Here is a 26,116-nt window from a genome sequence, read left to right on the forward strand (position 1 = left end):
AGCACTATATCATCTACCTATAACAAACATATAACAAACAAATAATAAATTCGTTCCTAATAGTAATTTGTTTTAGAGAAGTTAATGCTCAACTTATTATGCATGCAAAAGTTTCCAAATATACTTGTAAGATTTTGTACATATTCTACAATAATTAGAAAAAACACTATATCATCTACCTATAACAAGCAAATAATAACTTCGTTCCTAATAGTAATTTGTTCAATGCCTTTCTTTTTTACAAGCTCGTTAACCACTTGTAGAGAGAGAGAGAGAGAGAGAGAGAATGTTTGTGTCAAAAAAGTAAAACATTCACACTAAAGGTGTGACATTGAAGGTGTGTTTTCGACATTTCTAGAATTTCATCAATAATTGTTGTAATTGAGAGAGCTTTCCAAATATCATTGGAACCCTACACCCAAATTGAGAAAGTCATAAAACTCAAGCAACAAAATCACTTAACATGCAATTGAGCTTTTCTTTACAATAACCAATTAGACATTGTTGAGAGAGAGAGAGAGAGAAGCATTTTGCAACAAACATATTTGCAACAAACCAAATCTGAATGCAGTTAATATTCAAGTAGTAACCTGCCATCTGCTTTGCTATCTTTTCAATACAATGATCATCCAGTAGAGCGAGGTGAGAAAGTGAAAGTTTGCTATCTTTTCAATACAATGATCATCCAGAAGAGCGAGGTGAGAAAGTGAAAGCAAACGCAACATATAAGTCAAGCTATGAAATATGGCAGAAGCAAATTCATTGTTCTGAGAAATGCACATTGGAAGTGACATCTATTGCATCCTAGCATCAGCTTTCACAAATTTAACTTGCATTTTGCAATTTCTTCACTTCGTATATGGTCCCTTTGCATCTCTTTCATAGGGTCATAGTCCACCATTGTTCTTATTTACTAGTTGTCCAACCTTCACATACTTGCTCACGAATTTCCATTCCCAATCTTGAAGTGCATCCAATTCATTCGCACCAAGTCCCTCAATATTTCCAGTCAAATCTTGCTCTTCAAAGGACATCTTTGCAAGAGCTCGGCTTGCATCCTTACCAGCAAACAAAGCATAAGGACCACCTGGACCATAGAAAATCCTGCATGCATATAATATCAATGTAATATCTAAGAATTCCACACAAAGTATGATTATATATAGTAATTCAACCTTCAAAACATGAGCATTGGTTCATCAATGGAACAGGGAATGCGGAAACAAATTCAATGGTAACTCACTGGAAGCATTACAATCATGACATTATCTTATGACTGGTTATAACAGTCTCATATTTCACACTAGGAATTAAAGTTTCAATCTTTTAAAGGCATCCACAACAAAGGAGATAGTATCCAAAGCCAACAATTCAACCAAATTCTAGCGAAGACGATGATCCACTAAGCATAAGATTCTTAAAACTGTTTCAGAGCCCTGTAAACTAAAATTTTAGCAAAATTCAAATTGAAAAAGATGAAGAATTGGTGTCTAGAAGCAGTACAATTTTCTAAGACAGGTTGGAAACAGCAGTGTAGTGTAAAAACATTTCCTACAGAAGAAGAGGTGTTTCCTACAGCAGTGTAGTTTGATTGAATAGAGACAGATCATATTACTAAGAGACAAAATAGGACCATATTTCTTCTTATAATACAACAAAGCTGACAAAACCGACAATTCCTTGGAAGCAGCTGACCTTATCTAATGATGACAGGTCAAACTAAGCCAGATCCTTCTAACTGTACAATAAAAGTTAGAAAGAAAACCTCTTCGATGATGAACATTGCAAAGGAGTAGGTGTTTGAATTTTGCATCTCTTAGTTTGATCAATCTTCACTGGATAACGAACTTTGTAAAAGATTAAGTGTCCATTCAAACTAGACTTCTAATCTTTTCTTTCTCACTATTGTTTCACAGTCAGGCTGATGATTTGTCTCTTAGTTTGTTCTGCCTTAATTAGTTAACGAGATTTGCATGAGATTAAATGTGCCTTCTTTTTCCAGTGAAATTTCTGCCTATTTCTGTTTTCTTCCTTTTACAAAACAAAAAATTAAAAGAAAGGAAACTGTAAGAAAATGACAAAGGCAGATTTCCAATTCAAAAACAAAAAGTTAATTATTTGCAGATTCGTCGTTATCTAATACAGAGAGATCAAATAGAGAAACGGAAATCATTCTACCATACAACAAAACTGAGCAAGAAAACGGAAAAGACAGGATTCTAATTGAAAAGAAGAAGCGCGCAATGTTGATTATCTCATGAAGACAAGAGAACTATATTCAGGTACAATAGAAGTGCGGCAAAGAAGAAGATGAAGAAGAATGTACATTATCTAATGAAGGAAGTACGATTGCGTAATACTGCAGAATTAAGAAAGAAAACGGGAAGAGTAAGGAAGAGCTACCTGGACTGTGAAACGTCATAGATCTGACCTTTGATGGCCATGAGAAGAGGTTTCTTTGGATCGCTGCCGTCATAGGAGCGAAGTTCTTCTTCTGTAACATCGCCAATCTTCACAGGAGGTCGCAGCGGCTCCAACGGGCAATGCTTGGGAGCAGCAAAAAGACCTGAGACGATGTAATAGAGCGTCAATAGGATGGCAGTGGCGGTGAAGAAAGAGACGGGAGATAGTCCTGTGTAAGCAGGAATGGCAAGCATGAGGTCTGAGAAGAGCGACATGCCTGAAGATGCCGATGGAGGAGAAGATTAAGACAATGATGATGAAGATGAACGCGATAGGCAACGGCGACGGAGACGGAGAAGGCGACGATGAAGAAGAAGAAGAAGAAGAAGATGAAGAAGATGAAGAAGATGATGATGAAGATGATGAAGATGATGATGATGGTAAAGCAGATGGTGAAGAAGATGACGATTTCTGAAGAAGATGGCGTACTGAGTTAGGAGCGCGCGCTTCACAAAACAAAACTCAGAAGAAAAATCAAATGAGAGAAAATAAGCGAAGAAGAAGAAGAAACGGCATACGTTCACACCTGGAGGAGCCCAAAATGACAACTACATTATATTAATATATGTACATAATAACGTAATGAACGTGTTCGTGCAAACATTCAAACGTTTGAAAACGAACACGTTTGAACAGGGAAGACTCATCTTTTTTTTTGTCTTTTGCTTTCATTTGTTTAACATCACAATTGAGCCCACCTTAGTGGTAAGTTTGTTGTGCTATTGCTGTCTACTTCTTGGGTTCAAATCTCAATTTTTTCATCTCTATCGTAGCAAATTTTTTATGTTAGTGTCATATTACGTTTTCCCTTTCTTTTCTTTCTTTATTATTAGAAATTAGCTCACCCTAGTGGTAAGTTGTCATGCTACTATTGTCTATGTAGTATGTCTTGGGTTCAATAATATTCTCATATCCTCTCATTAGTGTCATATCATGGCAAAATTTTATGTTAGTGTCATGTTCCTGTTTTTTTTTTTCTTTGTTATTAGAAATTAGCTCACCCTAGTGGTAAGTTGTTATGCTACTACTACCTATGTCATGTTTTCTTCATATTCTCGAATATACGTTTTATGAGCTTTTGAACGTTTGATTATAATTTATAATGACATATTTTGATTCAATCTCTATAGTTCATACTCATTTTTTTGTAAAGTTCTAAAGTAAGGAGGATAGAGATGTCTTGATTCTTAAGAAGCATCCAAAAGGTCTGCATGTTATACAATGCAAATATTGCAACCATACTTATGTTGGTGGTTCACAATGGATTAGAGTCCACTTATTGGCATTGAGAATGAATCAATATATAATATAGACCATAGTCAATCCAATCCAACTTCAAGATGATTTTCCATACACGTTTGATTCAATCATTCTCGAATGCGAATACACGTATGTTACGTATGGTTCATTCTATGGTACATATATATGTGTGTGTCACGTTCATTTCTCTTGCTTTATGGTGGTGGCTCTCTCCTACATGAAGGCCCGAGAGACACGAGAGACATGGGGCAAGTCACGACACACTAGTTTTCTGAGGCTCGTTACACCCAAGCCTCCGATTTGGTTGGAGCCATATATGCATACACATGCTCAAAGAAATTCCTACAATGGCACAACTTTGGTGCATTTTTACAACCACCATCCGAAGTTATATCTATCTTCCATGCCTCTCTTCAACATTCCTTTGTTTCATCATTGGCTTCATTGCCGTCATTCCAACATCGTTAAAGCTTACTAGGCTCACAAGAGATGGTAGGTGAAGTGATTAGATGGAGATAAGTATACCCTTTTGGGTGGTTGGGTGCAAGTTTAAATTTTACTTGACACAATGGTATCCCCCCTCTCAAAACATTCATGTACACCCATGTCCCCTAATCAATTTTTCGTAACCACCATGCATCTTCCCCAAGAAAGATTAATGGCAAGGTTATTGATTTACCTTCAAAATAGATGGATGGTGGTTAATCTAACCTAATCAAAATAGATGGATGCATGGATTAAGAAGAGATTAAAGCCAAGAATAGGGTTTGCTTATAATGTTGGATTAGAGGAAGATTAATTGCTGAATTGATTAAAACACATGTGAGTATTGATTAAAATGCAATTGTTGGTGATTAGATACTTGTGAGTTTTGCCAATGGTTGGAGGCCGCTTTAAGAAGAATGTTGCAAGTTCATGCAATGTTTTAATTTGAGTTGTCCAGATTAAGTCTTTTCAGATTGGCCAAATTATATACTTCAAATTCTCAATAAGGTTGTTATCTTCTAAATCGGCACACAAAGAGCCTCAGAACATTTGGTTGAAATTGAGATGCCATAAATCAACATAATCCTCAGCTCATTTGACATTGATGTACATTTTCATGCACATCATTTGTATACTTTCATCGTAAACTGTACAAAAGGATGTATCTTTTCCATCATATCAGTGTTTTTCAACACGCAATTTGATGAATATTGAGATGCTATGAATAAAACATAATCTTCAGCTACATATCAGCCATCTCAGGTACATCATTTGTATAAAGTTTCTTCTTCATACATATTGACTTGCTGTGTCCAAACTGGAAAAAGCCTCAGGATTTGTTCATGCATTTACAACCGTAAAATCCTATACAACAGTTCTTTGTGTTGCAAACAATCAGTAACCTCAGCAATCTGTCTGACTTTGGAAGAAAGAATAGCTTGAAATTCTTTAACTTGCTCCTGATATGATTGATTGGAAATCCGACCGCATCTTGGTATACTATACCCTCTGATCATCCTTTTCTTCCCACACATTTCCTCATAAGAATCATGTGACTCCAGTGTTGAACCAGGATGTTGGCAATTGTTGCTGCCGTCTTCATCATTCAAAGGTTTATAACTTAGCAGTCTTTTCTTGCCAGTTACAGACATTTCCTCATTCGAATTTAGCTCTGTTGGAGCATATACTCTTTTCTTGCCAATAGACATGTCTTGAGAATTTGGGCCTGTTGGAGCAGAATATAGTTGAGAATGCTCTTCTAAATTGATGGCCTCTTCTTTCATCCCGTTTATCCCCCTGCAGTAAGGACTATAATTCAAACATGGTTTTAGATCATTTGGATATGACATTAATCATGACACAGTTTCTCAAATATCATATATTCAGAGGCTATTATTAAACAAGACCTTTCTAATTAAGATGTGACTGATCTAAACCATTTTTTAACATATTTTACATTTTTTGCCTTCAGGCTGTGGGAATTCGATAATCATGTACCATGGTTCCAGTGAAACGTGAAAGATGTTCTATTCAACAATTTGGCGATCAAGAATATGTCATTATTAGCGAGCTCTCCATTAACCTGGTGGTCCTGAAAGGCGACCTTTGTAAATGATCCTCATCTTCAATCAAGTTATAAATATGTGTATGTTGCAGATTTGTGATCTTTAAGGCTGCGGCATCAATTTTAGTTGGACTTATTGCTGCCTGGAATTTCCTGATAAATTCTTCTCTCAGAAGTGCTGATAAATTGAATGGGAGGCATACTTCAACTTCATGACCAGATGATCCAGCTATACAATAATACACACAACCATTCATCAAGTAGTCATTAAGTTTCTTGTTCACTTTAAGAACTTAAGTAGAGTCAGAGTCATAATGGAGAGGTTATATCTTTCTTTGCTTAATAATGGCCAGTTATTAGACCTCTTCTCTGTCGTGATGTATACCTATCAGCTCTCCCAGGATTGCCTGACAGTTGGTTGAATGATCTACCACATTGTTTCCATGCAACATTTCTGGTACTGGAATCTCCTAATCAAAATCCACACAAGAATCAACCATGCTTTTCGTTTATCAGGCAATTGCCATGAAAGTATTTCACTAAACCCTGCAACAATTGGCATAATGACTATATATCTGCATTGATTTGCTAGCATCCTCTTACAATGATCAAAGTGCATTTTTCTTTTTCTTTGACATTAGCTCCATCATCAAGAAATGATCCGCTGCTGACACGGCCTTCTCTTTTACATATATCATTAGAAATTCTCATCTCTGAAAGAGGTTGCTCCTTAGGCAGTTCTGTGAACTTGGTAAACAAAGTCCTACATATTTTCTGTCTGGCCTTCCTTTCCATTATATTCTTATCTGAATCCTTCCCAATATCCTTTTCCAGATCTCTGCAAGTCATGACATATACCTCAGCAGTAGTTGATTATCTCATCATGGAACAAAAACAGAAGGATTTCCCCCAAAGAGGAATGTAGCACTCACCCAAAGAGCACATATACAAGCCTCCTCTTTTTAATTAGAAACACTCACCTTTCATCATCCCATAGAGGATCAGAAGTAGATAATCTCGAAGTATTTGCATTAACCAAAGGGCTTTTATCCTGACATATCTATACACAATTTTAGAAAAGAATGTAACCTTGAAGAAGATGACTGTTTCTAGCTAGACATGGCACAGGAAATGAGATCCATCAGATATCACACAATAATGTCTGTGCATGATGGTAAGCTGTCCTAGCCTTACAAAATCATGTGTATCTATGCAAGTATAACAAGCTCTTTAATGATATCTCATGGCTTGGTAATAAAAAACTTAAGCAACGTCAATTTCGCAATAGTAAAGTTTTCTCATGTGCAGATACATAACATGAAGCACTTATCCAGTAACCCCTCCCGTCAAAAGCTCAAATTGTCCTAGCTTGCATTTTTCAGCATCTCTAGCAAACATCATCTCTATCTCATAATGCAGTACATATTCAAACTGATAACAATGAACGGTAATGATTCTATAAAGCCTTCTCACAGAGTTTAGAAGAAGTCCATGTGTCCTGTGCCTCAAGCAAGTATATAGCTCGTATATAATCTCGAACAGGAAACCGTTTATATACTGTCTTAGACATGAATTGTACGATTTTCAAAAAATAATGTACTATTTTCTCTGCTCACAATTAATCGCTGTGACTACCTTTCTGTGTGATGTCTGCTATAATTCGTTTCACGGAAATACTCGTCATCCTTGTCTCAATGACAGAGTTTCGCATCCTTACCTTATGTCTTCTTATTTCTATTTTAAACAGTTTAGCATCCTTACTTTATGTGCTTGTGACGTTCTTGCAGGAAAGGCGCAGAAAGGACTGGCGAATCTCCTACGTTGGCTGCACTCCATTCTATGCTTCTTCTCTGATCTTGGAAAGAACTGAGAAACGTGATCAGTTCAGAGAACGGATCAGATACGATCAGCAGCAAATATTTAACGTTCGAGAATCCGGTGTTTCGAAATGCGCAAAAAGCTGATCACAAAGACGACATCAGGGGGTGGAACCTCCAGGAATGCGAGGATCTTTCACGTTCCGTAATGAAAAAAAGGTCTTTTGCTTCTGATATGCAGCAGCCACGGCTTCTTGAACTGCACAGGAATGCGAGGCACAGGAAATTCTTCTTCTTCTTCTTCTTCTTCTTCCTTTTCTTCTGCGAGGCACTCAGAAATTCTTCTTCGTTTGCTTCTTCCTCCTCTTTTTGAGAGAATTTGAATTAGAATTAGAATTTTTATCGTCCATAAAAGAGAGAGATGAAAAGGGCACAGAATGGAAAGGGGTATTTTGGTAATTTGAGGAAAATGAGGTTCAAGAGATGGCTCAAAGATTTTCGTAGTTTAGAGTCCATACTTCCATACATAGTACAAATAGAATGTTTCGTATAAGCCAAGCCTCTTAGTTCTTCGCATGAGATGGCTCGTAGATTTTCATTATTACATACATGTGTTCAGACTCACGAGTCACAACCATGGATATCTATTGTTCAATATTTCATTGAGATCAATCGTTTTAACATATGGGAGGACAACGTGTAGGGAAACCATCACCTAGTAGAGAGCATTGTGATTCTTTGCAAAATGAGTTTCTTATGTCCTCTCGGTTATTATGTTGGCCTTGAAAGGAGAGACTCAGCTCTCAATTTAATTGTTTGTTTCGTTTGGGGGTCAAAGACATGGGAGATATAGTTTAAGGCTCCATCTCAAAGAATTTTAGAGTTTGTTGAAGTGCGACAATTATTATGCATCCCACCTAATTATGGGTTTATATGGCAACAACTACAAAATATTGCATTGATGCAAGGTCTTTTACCTTTACAAACAGAAGAACAATTGAGGATTGATTGATTGGTGTTTATGGGGTCATGCATCATTTTTACAAGTGACAACTAATCTTTTGTATCATTGCTCCATTGAGTCTCTAGGATGGCCATCACCTAAGTTTGAAGAAGAATGAAAAATACATAACTCTGATCATGGATGGTGACATATCTTTAAAGCACAGTTGGCATTCTAAATTGCCACTTTAGCAAAGGTCTTCATTCGAAAAGTTTTGATTGGGGGTTTGCCTTTGGGATTAGCTCTAAAACAACATGGACTAGCAACAGGCAATTGCTTCTTTTGCACTTTTCAAATGGAAGATAGTACCCATCGTTTCATACAATGTTCGATCGCTTGTCATATTTGGAGTTATATTTCTCAAATTTGGCATGTTTTATCACAATGTTATTTGGCGCCTAGACAATAGGTGTTTGCACAATTCACACAGATTGAACCAAAATTAGAGATGAAGATCAATTTTATATTTTTGAGGTATTGAGGATTGTGTCATAATTGGGATATCTTCAATGCTTTTGTATTCAATGGTAGGCATGGAGTCAACGCATATCTACTAAAGTTGAAGGAAGTACTAATGTGACAATTTTGTTTATTGGAGTAAATGTAAATTCTTTCCTCAATGGATTGTTTCTCTTGCCCATTGGCAATTCAACATGTTTTGCTACCAATGTAGTTAGTGGGTGACCATACTCCATTGTGACACCCATTGTAAGTAGTGTTTTTCACACACATTAATTAATATAATTGTGTGTTTTCACTAGAAAGCAAAGAGATTTAAGAAAGAAGAGAAAATTACCGAGTAATACCCCTGAGTTTCTCTTTATTTCGTCCCATGCCTCTCCTAGAGGAACATGGAAATGCCCCTCTTTATTTACATATATAAATATAATGTAATGTAGTCAATGAATAGATTTCACATTTTCCTTCCAGGCAACCAAGGGCACTCGAGGAATTCTAAAGGAAAAGAAAATGTTTTGGGGCAACTGTTGGGGGCCAACAATAGAAATAAAGGAAAAACACAAGGACTTCCGTTCTTCCCTACAAGCATATACATACATATATATACTCAGGCCAAATTCACACTCATTCTCACGGAATTCCACATGTTTTGAGTTTGGGGAGTAAATTGACTCTCTTATTCACATAAAAGCTTACTATATAGAGTAATTGAATGTATAGAGAGTGTTTCTGAGTACAATAAAGTTTGTATTTGTAGCTCGATGAAAGGTCTTCTACCTTAGTGTGATTCCACAATAAATTTATAGAGAGAGCTTCTGAGTACAATAAAGTTTGTATCTGTAGCTCGATGAAAGGTCTTCTGCCTTAGTATGTCGTGTATGCTCCTAAAATGAGTCTACTCACTCTCTATATTTTTTTGCTCCTTAAAATGGCTTCTCAAATTCTCCTTCAACAGGACAATCATAAACCAAGTTCATTCAATCTATCATGCTATATATACCTAATGCATGCAACAATGGTAAACTATGGAAGACTTTTTCAGATATCAAAGTATCTATGAGTCCCTCGTTCTCTGATCACGCAACATTTGCTTCAATGATGCCTTCCATCCCAACTTCCAATTACAAGATAGTGGTGTATCATTGTGGTGGGATGAGTATGGGTTTTAATACTCTATCAGATGCAAGATTCATCAGTTAGCCCAAGTATGTTAGACTCGACATGAGATGACCAAGCTCTTCTGTCTAACATTGAATCAACACAAGAAGTTTTTTCAATCAAAACTGAGATCAAAACCTTTTCACCTCATCCATTCTAAAGGCTGAACTTAAATCGATGGGAGATTCCTGAACAAATGTCAAAAACGTATCTCTGGCCCATTTAATTGCATTGGCAACTATTACATTGTTCTCAAAGTGTGCATTAACACATGGAATGTGTGCATACACAAACATATACATATGCATGTGCATTGATTGCCATTGATGCAGCAGATAGAATGCATATATGTATGGGATTGCGAACAAGGAAAGAGACCTTTGTGTTACATTACAGACCTCCTCTGGTTTAACCTGGGTTGTAAGACATTTCAAGGCTGTAATTTGGAGACCGATCTTTGCTCAAAGGCTATCTATCAACATGACCAGTTAAGCACGCTCCCAATCGAAAACGAAAATGTCGCATTGTGGCTCAATCTTGAACTTTATTATACACAATGCTACTAGGTACAGAAGATATAAGGTAAAGCACAATGTGATTCTTTCGGAATCAAGAACCTTTAAACACGGCTTGATCACCGAGTTCTTGTCCTGCCATTCCTTCTCTCACAACTCTTTCAAAAAAGGCCTCCAATGTATCGCTACCATAGCTTGGGGTCGCTTCTGCATCGTATTTTCCTGTGTCGAGATCATATACAAGCATGCTCTCTGCAGCATAATATCTCCCTATTTTCCCGAACTCAGCTGCATCTTCCAGAGATGGGAAGAGCTTCACCAAGAAATCTAACAAACCGATTGCAAAATCCATTATCTGTATTGGTACTTGAAGAAACTTTGGTTCTTTCCCGAGTATCCGGAACAACATCTCCCCTTGTTGGCGAGGAGTGAGAGCTTCCCCCGGGCCACCAATAGGTAGAATTTTGTTCATTTTATCCTCATCTGTGACACAGTCTGCTATGAAAGAAGCAAGGTCAGCTTCACTGATAGGCTTACAAGCACACAGAGCTCCATCCCCGAACATAATATAGGGTTGTCCATTCTTTACTGTCTCAACTTGACCACCTAAACTCTTGAAGAAGGCTGTTGGCCTAACAATGCTATAGGTAAAACTATTATTCTCAGCATTCTCCTCCTTTGCAAGGTTCTGAAGCTCAGCTTCGAACTTAAGCTTTGCTTTCTGGAATTCAAGCAAAGGTTTCTGAACACAGATAGCAGAAAGCAAGACGAAGTGAGAAGCACCATAGTTTCTTCCCGATAACAAGCTATTCAGGGTAGCTTCGTAATCAATCTTCCATGAGTCTTTCACACCACCAGATCTGCTGGCAAGGCAAGAAATCACCACGTGGAAAGGTCCATTCACCTTCTCCTTCGCCTTAGCTATTGCGTCGTTCAGGGAAGAAAGGTCGGTAACATCAGCGAAGCAGATCTGTGCACCTTGTAAGTCTGAAGAAACTTGGTTCCTATCAAACTTCCCATCGATGCCACTCTTCTCTCTTGCAACAGCAACCACGTTGAATCCACGCTTCACCATCTCTGTGACTACATATCTTCCGATATAGCCAGTAGAACCGAAGATGAGGACGTTTGTCTCCGAAGGTTTGGTCTGAGGCAAAGCCATGGCCCTTACACCGCGTCGAGAATGAGGGAGATAATTAAGCCCCGGTATCGAAGGTCTTCCACGGTAGCTGCGGGTAGGATTTCTGCAGGATGGGGGCACGAAGAAGGAGAAATGGCGTTTGGAGGAGAAGCAGCGTGGGCTAGGGTTCATAAGAGGGCCTGAGCAAAGAGAAGAAGAAGAAGAAGAGGCCATTGGAGGAGGCACGAGGTTTTGCAGAAGAAACATGGTGAGCTCGATGAGCTCGTAGTCTATCTACACAAAGTAGACGAATGATTATACTGTGGAGAGAGAAAGAGAGAGAGAGAGAGAGAGAGAGAGTGTGTGTGTGTGTGTGTGTGTGTGTGTGTGTGAGAGAGAGAGAGAGAGAGTATGAGTGAGTGAGGAACAGAGATACATGTGGATCACAGAAAACCTTACCAATCAGGAGAAGCACCATTAGAAGGTTCGGTTCACACGTATTATTATACACGTATTGATCCTAAGGAAATAAGGGCATATCACGGTCGCAATGGTCCAAATCCGAACCCTTCTTACTCCACACAATCCTAAGCCGGGCAGGCATCTTTCAAAGTCGGTCGGCTTGTTTCTAGCCTTCTTTACAAATCTTCAAGCCAACAACAATTCTCAATTCTCAAAGCACATGTGGACAAACGTATATTGGTTAGATCTTAAGACAAGAGACACCATACATGAGAGAAAGAATCAATCAACAAACACATGTTGCGGGGCGTCGGGGCAACAAAAAGGAACCGAAAGGCAAACAAACCATGTCTTAAGAATAGGTGGGAGAGACACATATATGCATCAGTCACAAGGCAAAACAAAAGATATCTCTCCCACCTTCAACAAATAGAGCTCCAACATGAAAGGACACCAATTCTAGCGTTTACCGTGTGGAACTAGTTTTCCATGGCCATAAGGATGATATATTACGTCTTTCCATGGCCAAAAGGATGATATTTTACATCGTATAAGAGGCCAAATTTACCAATGAGACCCAACATGAGAGACAGGATGCATCACATAAGGTTGCCACAGTATAACCTACTTATTCAATACTTATTCCTTTTCAACAAATATAAGGTAATGTATGGTAACTTGATTTTGGAGATGTGCACCAATGGCACTTAAAACACCTTCCCTTCTTTGCTTGCACTGTTTCCAATCCCAGAATGCAGAGACTAGCATCATACCTAGCTAAGATTTCTATTTTAACTATGGTACTTTACCACCATTCCTGATTTGCTTGCATGTGTTCAAATTCCCAGAATGGAGTCTATCGTCATACTCATATCACATAGACTTTACGAGAAATGCCTTTGGATTTTTTGGGAAAAAAAGTGCCTTTGGGAGCAGCATCATACTCACATAGGCCGTAAAAAGAAATGCCAGGGATGGATTAATTTAGAAAACACTCTGCATTATTAGCTTGCACAGGTTCCAAGTCCTTAATGCATTACCTCACGATAAGGTCATGATTCATTCAAAACCTTACAATACATACTCATAGGCCCTAATATGATTACTTCACATTATGTCCCATTCTTCTTGGATATTACTTCAACATCTGGAACGTTTTAGCTAGAAAGGACTATGAAATTAATTGAGAACCATTACTTTAAAATAAGGTGTTGATACTTACGGGATCTTACAATATCCACTCATAAGGCCCAAGTCTGGATAGCTCAAATTTTATCATACTTTGATATTAATTCAATATCTGATCGAGCATACATTGAAATCCAACGTCTTCTCCCACCTAAATGAGTTTTCTACTCCATTGACTACGTGTAACCTTATAATTTTGCCAGCATTATAAATCAATGACCATTCGCTCAAGTGAATCTAAAACATATTACAGTAGGACAAACCGTACTGTACAATAACAAACAGAAACTACATTCAAAAACACATACAAACTAATTGAAATACAGCAACATTTCAAGACATAACCAGAACAACAGTTAAATATCATAACTCTTTGAACTCCATATAACATTTGAAGGAAGGAAAATGTATTAGATGTACACAGGTCCATGTCTACAGGAATGGACGGCGTCTGTAGAAACAATTAAAACCTAAATAGCTGATCGTGTACAAGAGCAGCCAGAGAACACACTCAGAACTTCAACCACCAAATCCATAGAGGGTGCGACCTTGTCGTTTCAAGGCATAGACCACATCCATGGCTGTAACAGTCTTTCTGCGAGCATGCTCCGTGTAGGTCACCGCATCTCGGATCACATTCTCAAGAAAGATCTTCAGGACTCCACGGGTTTCCTCATAGATAAGACCAGAGATTCTCTTCACCCCACCCCTGCGGGCAAGTCTTCGAATAGCAGGTTTCGTGATACCTTGAATGTTATCGCGCAGGACTTTGCGATGGCGCTTGGCACCTCCTTTTCCGAGCCCTTTGCCTCCTTTACCTCTTCCAGACATGGCGTCTTCTGCTCCTCCTCTCTGTGCTGCCTTCTCCTTCTCCTTCTCCTTCTTCAATAACCTGCTTCGATATGATGTTCTGTTCCTCTTTACTATATATAATACTGTGCCAATTGGTTTGGATCTCTGCCGTCCGATCCTGCTTCCATCTAACGCCTCGTATTCGTTCGCCATTTGCCAGCACCGGATCAATCCTTCTCCTTTTCCATTATCCACCGTCCGATCTCCATGTTGATCCAACGGTCGTTCTTTGAAAGGCAATTTTCTAAAGAAATGAAAACCATTTCCCCCCCTAAGGTAGATGATAACTAAACCCTTGGAAATTACCATGCACATCAATCAAGTAAAGCCTTGCTTCCGACCCGACATGCATATGATATATATAGCACATGTGATCGATCCGATGCAAACGCTCTCTCTATTTTCCTGAGTTTATGAATGGAACTTACACATGTGCCACACATGTTATAAACCATCCTTCATCTAAATTAATCAAAGGACATGCATTTAATTTATTCATTCATTAACCGCGTCAACTTCATTACAACTAAATTCTTGCCCTTTCACAAAAAGACTAGGCCTATACTCCTTTGTTTTGTCTTGGTTGTAGTATCTTGAAATGAAGAAGAGATCCCCACCCCCATGTTATGATGAAAGTTGTATTTAAATCTCTGTTCTTTAATCGTTTTCCACATACTATTGAATGGTTCGTCATATTGATGATTTTTTTGTTTGAGAATAGTCTTTGAGAGAGTAGGCAAATCGAATGGGGCGCAATCCAATTGCTACGATATTGTTGGATCTCACTCAAAAACTATTTAGGTTTATGAAGTAATGAGACGTAATTTTCCTGAGACGTTTTTTCATCTTGATCTTGTTCATTGAATCACACATAATTATGTTCACAAAGCCCAACCCACTTACTCAAGTGTTAAAGTTTCACTTTTATCCAACAAAAGTCATTGGTTTGAATACACTGGCATGTAAGCAGGATTTTCCATGGTTTCATTAGCCAAGTACTAAGTTCCATGTTTTCTAGTTTGCAATTGTGGTTCATCAATTTTGGTCCTCTGTCAATGGAGCAATCGTATATATAACAATTCATTATTGTTGCCATCACTTCTCGTGCTATTGCTTAATTGAAATAAAGTGAGTGCGGAATTCTACAATTCATACGAATAATAAGTCCTCAAGGTTGAATGCATAACAGATTAGACATCATATTATTTTGAGATTTTGCCATAACAAAAGATACAATGATAATTACCCAAGAGAAATGAGACCTTATGCACAACCACGAATTTGTCTACTTAATGTTGTTGCTAGAGGGCATGACATTCAACTCACGATGTAATAATAGTGCACTTAAACATAAATTTCCAAACCACAATTCCTGTTGTACACCTAATTCAAACCTGTATTGGTGTTAACCTCCTAGATTGAAGAATTTGCAAGGCATGTATTAAGCATTTGCAATTTATACTAAAGTTTAAAAAAAAAACACTTCCCGTAGTACACTGGATCTAATTAAAACCTGTATTGGTGTTAAACCTCCTAGATTGAAGAATTTGCAAGACATGTATTAAGCATTTGCAATTTATACTAAATTTAAAAAAAACACTTCCCGTTGTACACTGGATCTAATTAAAACCTGTATTACTGTTAATCTCCTAGATTGAAGAATTTGGAAGGCATGTATTTAACATTTGCAATTTGTACTAAAAATTTTAAAAATACACTTTCTGTGGTACACTGGATCTCCTGCAAACCCGTATTGGTGTTAATCTCCTCGATTGAAGAATTTGCAAGGCATGTATTTAGCGTTTGCAATTTGACTCATTCACTGCTGGTCTAAAGCACTAGTCAATGTGAGACAAGAAACTATACTCCAAATCCCAGCAGACAAACATTTAGCCATCACACAAGGATTGTGAGCAGTTCTCTGTGATGGTTAGAGTGCATCTCATACACATTGAGTGGGGGATCTACAAAGTTACAAGATCAATATATATATATATATATATATATATATATATATATATATATATATATATATATATATATATATATGAAAAAGTCCTAAATAACCTATAGGAACATTAAGCATATCAGAATCTAATATGTGAATCTTCCTTCATTTACACTACTGGAATTATCTTTTATATGTACATGATAAACTATTTGATTATAGATATGTGAATCATCATAATGTAATATGTGAATAATCTGGATTCTAGAAATATCTAAGCCATTTGTGAAGGCTGCAATCATGAAATGATCAAAGGAAACATTTCTAGCATAAAGATGTATCATTTGATCATTTCATGTCCTTTCCAGCAACACCTATAGGCATAACCTGCAGCTGTCTTTTTAATATGTTCTCTCATACCTCTTACAATGAATGGTGAGATAAGGGTTCCAACTTCACGCACGCATGACCAACCAGCATCAATTAGGATATTGGGCAAAGAACTTTCCGCAAGAGATTTAACATTGTTAGCAATTCAATCAAAGCAACACCAATAAAACCATGATAATAAACAATACCAGTAGAACATCCACAAATCCAAGGTCCAGACAAACACATGTAAACAACTTGGCAAAGAGCAAGATAGTGATCAAACATGTATACAAATATCCATTAAGGAAGACATTACAACAGTAGCAATGAACAGTCCATTAAGGACACATCTAGCTCTAAAGAGACATCAAAGGTTGGCAATATTCAGCAGCAACCTTGAGAAAAGTAGAAGAAACGTATGGAACGTTTTCTTAGCCGCCAAATCCATAGAGAGTGCGACCCTGTCGTTTCAGAGCATAGACGACATCCATTGCTGTTACGGTCTTTCTGCGAGCATGCTCGGTGTAGGTCACAGCATCGCGGATCACATTCTCGAGGAAGATCTTCAGAACTCCACGGGTTTCTTCGTAGATGAGGCCAGAGATTCTCTTCACCCCACCTCTGCGCGCAAGCCTTCGGATAGCAGGCTTCGTGATGCCTTGAATGTTATCGCGAAGAACTTTGCGATGGCGCTTGGCACCGCCTTTCCCTAATCCTTTTCCTCCTTTACCTCTTCCAGACATGGCTTCTTCTGATCCTTCTCTGTTAACTAGACCTTCTTCTTCTTCTGCTTCTTCTGCTTCTGCTTCTGCTTCTTCTCCTTCTTCTTCTGCCTGCGTGCTCTCTCATCTCTGATCTGTTGTGTTTTATATAAGAGGTTATACGTACATTCTATCTTTGCCGTTCGATCGAATCCATTCTGGACGGCTCCGATCAATTCAAACCTCTGTCTGCGCGGATCGATCCTTTCCCGCCCAATCTGTTCCACCGTCCGATTCGTTCACACCATCCAACGGTCACGATCGAAACGCAGGAGAACAATGTCCTCCCTGAAGCTCAACATGCCTTAATGCAAAAAAAAACTCAAAACAAAAACCATGAAAGGGCCATAACCCTAATTCCACAAAAACCTAGAAACTCCGGAAATGCCCCTATAGGGAAAAACCCTAAATTCCCCAAAAAGAAACCTGGCAAAGCTTGTTCACGCTCCAATTTGAAAACCCTAAGCTCCTCCCCTTGCACTTCAAATTGTGATCGTATTCGCTCGCTCAGAAGCACATGACTCATTGCTCTTAGTTGTAACGAATCTCTCGAATCACTCATTGTGTGCTCAACAACATGTTTTCCTATTTTCTATCACTTTTTTGTCTGGATTAATGTATGCTTACGTTCGTAATCATGCTACCACTTATTCTTAATTCCTAAGTCTCTGTCGATTGCTTTTACCATACCAGACGTGCCATCTGATTTGGCTCAAAAATGCTTCATCTTTAATATGACAAACTCATATGTTATCCACATCATTGATGTGGAACCTTATATCGTTCGAGTCCTTTTTTTGCGTAGAGAGCTCCTACACCACCTACCTTCTAAACCCTCACAAACATTGAACTCAATCCTTTCTCTATGTGGTGGTTATGATTACTCTTCCACGCCCACAATATTTCTTCCACTTCAAGTGAGAGTGAGGAATAGTGTTGGACAATCTTTTTGACCCCAATGAGAATTTTTCATGCCACTTGCTATCAGAATTCTTATAGACCATCTGCCTCCTACTCTACGTGTCATCTAGAAATCAGAATCTAACGACTTTTCTTCATAATTCTCATAGTTGAACCATCACATAGCAAATTGTAAATCACATATAGATGTCCTACTTCTCACTAACATAGCATGATTTTCAATTGAAATATTTGTGTCATATACTAAGCCATTGTCAACCATTTATTGCTAAGAAGAAAGAGACAAGCTTATCACTTCTCCATTGTCACCAAACGAATTGATAATCAAAAGAGCAATAGGTCGAGATTGGACTTGACATGGGAAGAATCTAGGGATATTTTCAATCATAATCTATTCTCATGTTAAAATTTCTGCAAGTATGGTCAAGAGTGAGTGAGAGAGAGAGAGAGAGATGCCATTGGTCAAGACGCATAATCGGTCCATACTACCGACGGTTGCAAAACCATCAATGTAGGTGTAGAGGGCATATGGTCGCAAACTTAGGAGAAGGTGTCATGGGATATCTTGTTTGTCAATTAAGACGATGAAGAAAGTTACAAAATAGAAGGAGCACCTTGATTCTTCATGGTACATTGGGCCCTAACACTTTTCATTGGTCTAGTGAGTTCCATTGTGTTACTACTTTGAGGAATTTGAAAGAAGGACGAAGCTCTTTGGAGTTCTTGATCCATTCACACAAACATGGAGCTTTAAAAACTTAACAAAACAAGTTACTATTGCAAAGCCAAAAGCTACCACATGGGGCAATGACATTTTTTTCCCCATAAAAAATATCCTCCATTGGTATTAAATTTAAAGTGGCCAAAAGCAATATACAAATAGTATATAATATATACCATCTCAACAATTATAGATCATCAGAGAAAAAGGACCATGAGTTTTGTGATGTCAAAATCACTATCTCAGAGAGAAAATGTGTGTTTCTTTGGTGCGTGTGTGTGACTTTCTTTTTTATGTCAAAATCACTACCAAAAAGAAAGTTACAAAACCACAAACAAACTAAGGATCTGAAAACGATTACTTATGCATCTCTGGCTCTCTTTTTGGTGTGTGTTTTTTGCTTCTAGAATATGCATACATCCATGGCATCCATGGTTGTGTATTTCTCTTTTTCTCAAAATTTCCATTTCTCACTTCTACCTTTATATATTATTCACTTTTCTTTAAGCTTGCAAAATGCATATGATCCTGTCCTAGAGAAACCAAGAAGTTGACCTAAAACATTTAGCCAATCAAAAGATAAACCTCCAAACCATACCCACCCTAATACCACACCACAATAAGCAAGTCCTTCAGATTCCCACAAATTGTTTGACTCAAGGGAGAGTTAATATTGTCTTCAAAAAGATTGTATAATTCAAGAAGAATGCCAAATTCATGAAGCCAACAAAACAAGTTGAAACCCAATTTCAGACACTCGAGGAAAATTCATGGTTCTCTCCAAATCTCCATTTAAAATTGCCCATACTGCCAATATGGGTCCACAATTCATACCATCACACCACATAAGACCAAAATTGTTGACCCCACTTGTTTTACCAAAATGAGAGATGATTGAGGGATATATAGCAGAACCACCATGTAACCTTGCAATTTGAAAGACATATCTCATGAACCAGCTACAAATGCACCAATATACATACATACATGGTTGTGTGTTTCTCTTTTCCTCCAATATTTCCATTCCTCACTTCTATCATCAGTTGTACCTTTATATATTATCACTTTCCTTTAAGCTTGCAAAATGCATATTTGGAGAAATGCCTTCTTTCTGCCTTTCTTCGAGTTTTTTTTCAAAGTTTCTGAATTACCGCCATACCAACATATCCAACAATAGGTGCAGTCCAAGAAACGATGTCTCGATTTGCCATCCACCCAAAAATGTTCTCAAACTCTAAAGACATAGTAAATTTGCTATACATGTCAACCAAAGTGTTGGCAATAGAACGATCATTTTCCATTCCCCTTTCTATAATTTCAACATGTAGATGACGTCCTTTATCCAAACATCCAATCTCACAACAAGCTTTCAATGTACCAGTATATATTGCAATGTTTGGACTACTACCCTCCATGGACATGTTTTTGAGCAAATTCAATACTTCTTCGGTTAGGCCGTGCTCAACATATATTGTAATCAATGCTTTCCACGAGAGAACATCTTTGATTGCAAGAGTAGCAAAGACTTCTCGTGCATCCAACAAAGAGCCACACCTAGCATACATCCCTATCACACTATTCCCAATACAAATATCACTTTCGAAACCATCCCATACGTAGATTTGAACCATTTCAATGCTTCTTCAACATGCTCATGTTCATCATAATTTGCAATCAACACATTCCAAGCTATTCCATCTTGATCTTGAAGGTTATCAAAGACTTCTTGTGCTTTTGCAAGTGCCCGACATTTACCATACATATCCACCAATGCAGTTCCAATCAATCTACCCTTATCCAGAAACAAAAGGTCGTCTTTAATAATCTCACCATGTACTTTTTAACCCTTATCAAGGTTTCGAATGCTATCACAAGCTTTCAAGATGGAGAGAAATGTGACCACATCAGGCAACACTCCCTCTCTCTGCATTTGCTCAAAGAAATCAAGTGCTTTCTGGCCATCTCCATGTTTGGCATACCCACAATTTATGTACATATCCACTAATCTCGTGGTACTTGTGCTTCAACTATCAAACCACATTTCACATACATAACAAACTAACAAATTTGCAATGCAAACATCTCTGTCAAAAGCATGGAAAAACCATCTATGAGTGTATTTCTTGACCATTTTCTATGTTGCTGCATGCTTTCAAGCTACAAACAAGTGAATTTCAAACTCTCTTTTTTTCATGAAAAAATATCCTCCATTGGTATTAAAGTTAAAGTGGCCAAAGGCAATATACAAAGTAGTCAAATATTACAATGAATATTGTAAAGTTGTGCCAAATTGCCCTAGACAATCTATTTAGGAAAATATAAGTAAGAAACAACCTATAACCAATCTTTATAGGCAAAGAAAGTATAATGAAGCCATATTATTCTCCTAATCATCAACATGAAGAAGAACACACAACACGAGTGGTCCTATGACTTGCAAATGGTACTAGTTCCATGCTATAGAAACATCATCTTCCAACTGAAGCTCTTCTTGATAAGCATTTTTAGTTGGAAAATTTCTATACATCAAGACCTTCTTCAGCTGTTGTAGTTGTAGACACTAATTAGTCCATGATGCGCATGCCGGTTGGAGTAAAATGCGATGAGCCGCCTTGGATAGCCCCCGGTTGGAGTAAAATGCGATGAGCCGCCTTGGATAGCCCCCAACTATCCTCTCCCATGTTGAAACCAAATGCGTCCTTCATCTCCACGACCATCGAGAATGTACTTGTATTAAACCTCCATACCATCAACACTCCTCTTTAGCACATACCATCGAGAATGTACATGTCAATTTTTCAAACTAATTATTACGAAACTACCCATTTTCCTACCAAAACTACCCCTCTACGTTTTCTTTCCTCAACAACTTGTAATTGTCCTCTAGTTGTCATCGTATCTTTACCTGAGTATTTATGTGAACAGGTTGGCATAACTTTTTCCAATGGAGGGGTATCATGGAGCAATGACACCTGTAGGTGCACCCTCAACATCAACATCATCACAAATGGGAAAGAGATGGGAACCATTGTGATACACACACCCCTCAATTTAGCAACAACAACGGAAATATGCTTTTAGGAACATGTAGATAGATTGAACGTCTTGCATTCAACATACATAACATTTGGGCATCATTGCAATGCATTGTTTGTCCTCATGACTGAGAAGATAAAATTTGAATAATTTATATATGATATTTCCATGTAAGATATGTATATACTTAAGAAAAACTCACGGGCATTTATATTTCATTATCATGTATTTCCTTAACATTGTGATGATTCCAAGGCCATTGTAACATTATGAGGTGGATAACATCCTTCAGAGTGCATGTGGAATGATTTCCTATAATGGTGTCCACGAAATCTCTAGGTTATATCCCTTTTGAACATCATCATACCCCAATAGGTGGTTAGCATTATGCTAAGCTCGCTGGTTCTCATATGCAAAAAACATTATATTGCAACCAATTACATTGGTGGCATAGGCCACATTGGCAAAGAAGAAGAAAAGGCAAGCTTACAAAGGAATGGAATATGCATAGCATATTATATATCAAACTTATTACTTGTGAGGATGTTTTGCCGCGTATACATTGGAACCACGTAGGGTTATGGTAGCAAATTAATGATGCAAGGGTAGCAAATGAATTATCCAAGGGGAGCAAATTTTATATTAGACTTTAAAAGGTAGGTATTTTAATCATGAGCATGTTTGTGTTTGACCAACCAAACTCTATTTGTTCCCATGGCTCCATCCCTAGGGTGGGGAATAGAAAAAGATCAAAATCCTTCTTTGTGGCGACCATTGGATACTCCATGGATTTAAGTGGGTTCCTAGAAGGGCATCCATTGGACATTGGATGGATTAACATGGGTTTCTACTTACCTAGGGTAGGTTAGAACACCTTTCTGTTGGTGATGCATTGCAAGTCTATTGAAGATTAATGTACTACTAAACACCCTTCAACACATAATCATTTCCAATGTTTGAAAAAAATCATAGTTCAAGGCAACAATTTAAAAACCTAATATGTACCATTTCGACCACGCGTGAATCGCACCCACCATGTGGTCATTATTCATGTTAAACTCATATTTATTTTGGGGTACATAACCGAGTTTTAAGGTGTGGGGAGAAAACACAAAAGAACCAATAGCATGAGAAATTTAAAAAAAAAACAGATGTAATTTAGGCAATGTTGGTGTTTATGGTGATTTATGATTTACATACTTTAATGTGTGGGTTTTCTGATATTAATATACAGGTCAATGATAGATTTGGGGGTTTAACGGATCAATGGAAAGCAATGGGCAAGCAATGGTGATTGTGTTTATTCTGATCGGTTAATCCAGAGAAATATATCTTAGAAATATCTAAGGTTCTGATTGTTTTGGTTAAGAGAGATACATATCTAAGATTTGTGTGATTGGCATACTGGAGCAACACTCTGAGAACTCATTGATTAGTAGTAAGGTATGAGATAGCTGAGAGAGGGATCCTCCTCGTAATTATCATCATCATCATGGAAAAATCCCATACCAGATTGGGGAGAATCATAACCAGAATCGTAAGGAGGATCGAAATCGGAGACATCAGAGGAGGAATCGTAGAAATAATGGGATTCATCGACATTCTGTGGATTGTAGTGAGGCGATGATGATGCGGCGATGCGGAGGACACAGATCCAGGAAGAGACTGCAATGGAGGCGGCTGCACGGAAGCGGCCCGGCAGGAAAACATTCTCCTGCAGCCTCAGAAACATCCTCCCGATCCTCCGTATCACCATCATACCACTCATCTTTGCCTCTGTATATGAACTAAAACGATCAATTATGTTGTATCGCCATCATACCACTCATCTTTGCCTCTGTATATGAACTAAAACCATCAATTATGTTGTATCACCATCTGAATACCACTCATCTTTGCCTCTGTATATGAACTAAAACGATCAATTATGTTGTATCACCATCATACCACTCATCTTTGCCTCTGTATATGAACTAAAACCATCAATTATGTTGTATCACCATCATACCATTCATCTTTGCCTCTGTATATGAACTAAAACCATCAATTATGTTGTATCACCATCATACCACTCATCTTTGCCTCTGTATATGAACTAAAACCATCAATTATGTTGTATCACCATCTGAATACCACTCATCTTTGCCTCTGTATATGAACTAAAACGATCAATTATGTTGTATCACCATCTGAATACCACTCATCTTTGCCTCTGTATATGAACTAAAACCATCAATTATGTTGCAATTGCCATTACTCCCCATGCTTTTGGCTCTGCAGATTCTACTTTGTAGCCCCTCTTTTGGCGTTTTTGCTGCGTTTTTCTTTTTATTCTGGCTTTCTTTCTCTTTGTTTTGCTCATCCTCTTAACTTTCCAATCGTTTCCTCCCCCACTCCACAAACGCAAATTACAAGAAGGAAAACAAAAAAAAAGCAGGCAAACTTCTTCATTATTAACAAAATTTGTAACAGGTCCAGGAAATCTGAAGAGAGAGTATAGCGTGGAAAATGATCGAAACAGCGAGGGTTTTCGTTTTGAGGTGATGCGAACCAGAAACCCTAAGGTGAAAAAGCAGAGATACAGAGGGGTTTCTGTGTAATCTCCATCGCTAGCGTAAGCCATGAAAATTGCAATTCCTTGATTCAATAAGCCATGGATCAGGCGAGATCAATACATATATTGGCGATGGTGAAGAAGACAAGACAAATAAGAGAGGAAAAACAGGGCCATAGTATCCTACAAGTAGCATGTGTTTGAAAGGCACTAGAACACTTAGTTCATTAGAAGAAGGGGTTTACGGTTTACGGTTTACGGTTTACGGTTTGTATAGGGTTTAGGGTTTAGAATGTACTTATATTTGCGAGTCTCGAAATAAGGTGCGTACGCGTGCGTCCGAGTGTGTATAATTCTTGTCGGTTCGTTCATGGAACTGAGTATGTAAATACTCGTGTCGTAGTTGCTTACCGTTGCCCTTCGTGCACTTTTTGCAATTCGTGCACCAGGGATATGAAGACACTCTTCTGAAATTGTGGTGTATGAAAGCGTACTGAATTATGAGCGAGTGTTTTATAAAATGATGTAAATAAATTGTAGGAAGTCTAATATGCATACATATATGGGTGTGTTTGCACTGATAGATGTTTATGTGCCATGCAAGCCCATGTGTGTACACGCATGTGTTCGAAGATCCACAAATGCATAAAAGGGATGTGCGTGCGGATTTCTTTTTAAATGTATGTGATTTGGTGCATTTGTGTGTGTGTTTACATGTAAACTTGTTTGCGTGGTAGGGTTGGGTTTGGATTGCATAGATCTTTACTATTGTCTTGTCAACATTATCATCATCATAGACGGAAAGGGAGGGGAGCCATTGTGACCTACAGATCCCTCAATTTAGCAACAACAACAATAATGTGATTTCAAGAACAAGTATAGATAGATTGAACATATTGCTTTTTCAACATACATAACATTTGGGCATCATTAATGCAATGCAGTTGTTGGTCCACAAATGGCACAACATTTTTCTTTTTCTTTTTGGGTATGTCCACAACTATCCTATTGTCCCACAAAGCACGTCGTGGTGTTGGCCATTCGATGGGTCATAATAATAGATGCATGTAAATTGTAGGATTCGATTGCCTATTGCCTACATTTATAAAATGGTCGAGAACATGACTACCATGTTATTAATTAGTGTTAAGGCATCTCCTAGAGTTGAGGTCAATAACTCAATTATATGTAACCATGCATGTCAAGCAATCGATAGGACATTAATATTGTATGCACAAGCAAAAAGATTGTACAATCGGTATGATCACCACTCTTGACTTCCTTTATATAAGAGGAGAACAAGACAAATGGCGGTAGTTAAAGAATAATCAACACATAACACATTACTACATCTCTAATTATCCATATTAACCAACTTGCCCTCGTAGTAGACCCAAACTCTTCTTGCATCTGAAATTAGTCAAATGATGCATCTAATCACCTTTTATTACCACTG

At 37.9% G+C, this 26,116-nt stretch overlaps 6 protein-coding genes across 6 annotated transcripts; all 6 read right to left on the reverse strand.

The window, feature by feature from the left end:
- Positions 1-794: 794 nt before the first annotated feature.
- LOC147864445 (membrane steroid-binding protein 1-like) lies at positions 795-2,928 on the reverse strand. Its single transcript, XM_087319806.1, has 2 exons — positions 2,404-2,928; positions 795-1,104 (listed from the first exon to the last, which is right to left on the reverse strand). The coding sequence occupies exons 1-2, from the start codon at positions 2,676-2,678 to the stop codon at positions 888-890; spliced, it is 492 nt and encodes a 163-aa protein (XP_087175932.1). The 5' UTR covers positions 2,679-2,928; the 3' UTR covers positions 795-887.
- A 2,004-nt stretch (positions 2,929-4,932) lies between these two features.
- Positions 4,933-17,492, reverse strand: LOC147864446 (uncharacterized). The gene is made up of 7 exons (XM_087320275.1): positions 17,443-17,492; positions 7,535-7,911; positions 6,754-6,824; positions 6,377-6,611; positions 6,159-6,243; positions 5,792-6,002; positions 4,933-5,505 (listed from the first exon to the last, which is right to left on the reverse strand). The coding sequence occupies exons 2-7, from the start codon at positions 7,607-7,609 to the stop codon at positions 5,058-5,060; spliced, it is 1,125 nt and encodes a 374-aa protein (XP_087176401.1). The 5' UTR covers positions 7,610-7,911; positions 17,443-17,492; the 3' UTR covers positions 4,933-5,057.
- Positions 10,406-12,187, reverse strand: PCB2 (NAD(P)-binding Rossmann-fold superfamily protein). The gene has a single exon (XM_087320274.1). The coding sequence runs from the start codon at positions 12,110-12,112 to the stop codon at positions 10,820-10,822; it is 1,293 nt and encodes a 430-aa protein (XP_087176400.1). The 5' UTR covers positions 12,113-12,187; the 3' UTR covers positions 10,406-10,819.
- LOC147864448 (histone H4) lies at positions 13,866-14,404 on the reverse strand. Its single transcript, XM_087319116.1, has one exon. The coding sequence runs from the start codon at positions 14,324-14,326 to the stop codon at positions 14,015-14,017; it is 312 nt and encodes a 103-aa protein (XP_087175242.1). The 5' UTR covers positions 14,327-14,404; the 3' UTR covers positions 13,866-14,014.
- Positions 16,942-17,448, reverse strand: LOC147864449 (histone H4). Its single transcript, XM_087320277.1, has one exon. It carries the CDS (start codon positions 17,408-17,410, stop codon positions 17,099-17,101), a length of 312 nt encoding a protein of 103 aa, XP_087176403.1. The 5' UTR covers positions 17,411-17,448; the 3' UTR covers positions 16,942-17,098.
- Positions 17,493-20,203: 2,711 nt separating the features above from the next.
- LOC147864450 (putative pentatricopeptide repeat-containing protein At3g13770, mitochondrial) lies at positions 20,204-20,701 on the reverse strand. The gene has a single exon (XM_087319757.1). The coding sequence runs from the start codon at positions 20,699-20,701 to the stop codon at positions 20,204-20,206; it is 498 nt and encodes a 165-aa protein (XP_087175883.1).
- Positions 20,702-26,116: the final 5,415 nt, after the last annotated feature.

The sequence above is a fragment of the Azolla caroliniana genome, unplaced genomic scaffold (genome assembly GCF_043228905.1).
Source record: "Azolla caroliniana isolate FFs.n. ecotype wild unplaced genomic scaffold, voAzoCaro1.0.p SCAF_5, whole genome shotgun sequence".
Taxonomy (NCBI): Eukaryota; Viridiplantae; Streptophyta; class Polypodiopsida; order Salviniales; family Salviniaceae; genus Azolla; species Azolla caroliniana.

What these genes read in the sequence shown, in the direction of transcription:
- LOC147864445 (XM_087319806.1), bottom strand. Translation starts at nt 2,678, where the DNA reads ATGTCGCTCTTCTCAGACCTCATGCTTGCCATTCCTGCTTACACAGGA. An exon ending in TATGACGTTTCACAGTCCAG is followed by an intron (nt 1,105 to 2,403) that starts GTAGCTCTTCCT and finishes ATATGCATGCAG; the next exon opens with GATTTTCTATGGTCCAGGTG.
- LOC147864446 (XM_087320275.1), bottom strand. Translation starts at nt 7,609, where the DNA reads ATGGAGTGCAGCCAACGTAGGAGATTCGCCAGTCCTTTCTGCGCCTTT. An exon ending in CCTCTATGGGATGATGAAAG is followed by an intron (nt 6,612 to 6,753) that starts GTGAGTGTTTCT and finishes CATGACTTGCAG; the next exon opens with AGATCTGGAAAAGGATATTG. An exon ending in TCGCCTTTCAGGACCACCAG is followed by an intron (nt 5,506 to 5,791) that starts GTTAATGGAGAG and finishes TCCTTACTGCAG; the next exon opens with GGGGATAAACGGGATGAAAG.
- PCB2 (XM_087320274.1), bottom strand. Translation starts at nt 12,112, where the DNA reads ATGTTTCTTCTGCAAAACCTCGTGCCTCCTCCAATGGCCTCTTCTTCT.
- LOC147864448 (XM_087319116.1), bottom strand. Translation starts at nt 14,326, where the DNA reads ATGTCTGGAAGAGGTAAAGGAGGCAAAGGGCTCGGAAAAGGAGGTGCC.
- LOC147864449 (XM_087320277.1), bottom strand. Translation starts at nt 17,410, where the DNA reads ATGTCTGGAAGAGGTAAAGGAGGAAAAGGATTAGGGAAAGGCGGTGCC.
- LOC147864450 (XM_087319757.1), bottom strand. Translation starts at nt 20,701, where the DNA reads ATGGTTCAAATCTACGTATGGGATGGTTTCGAAAGTGATATTTGTATT.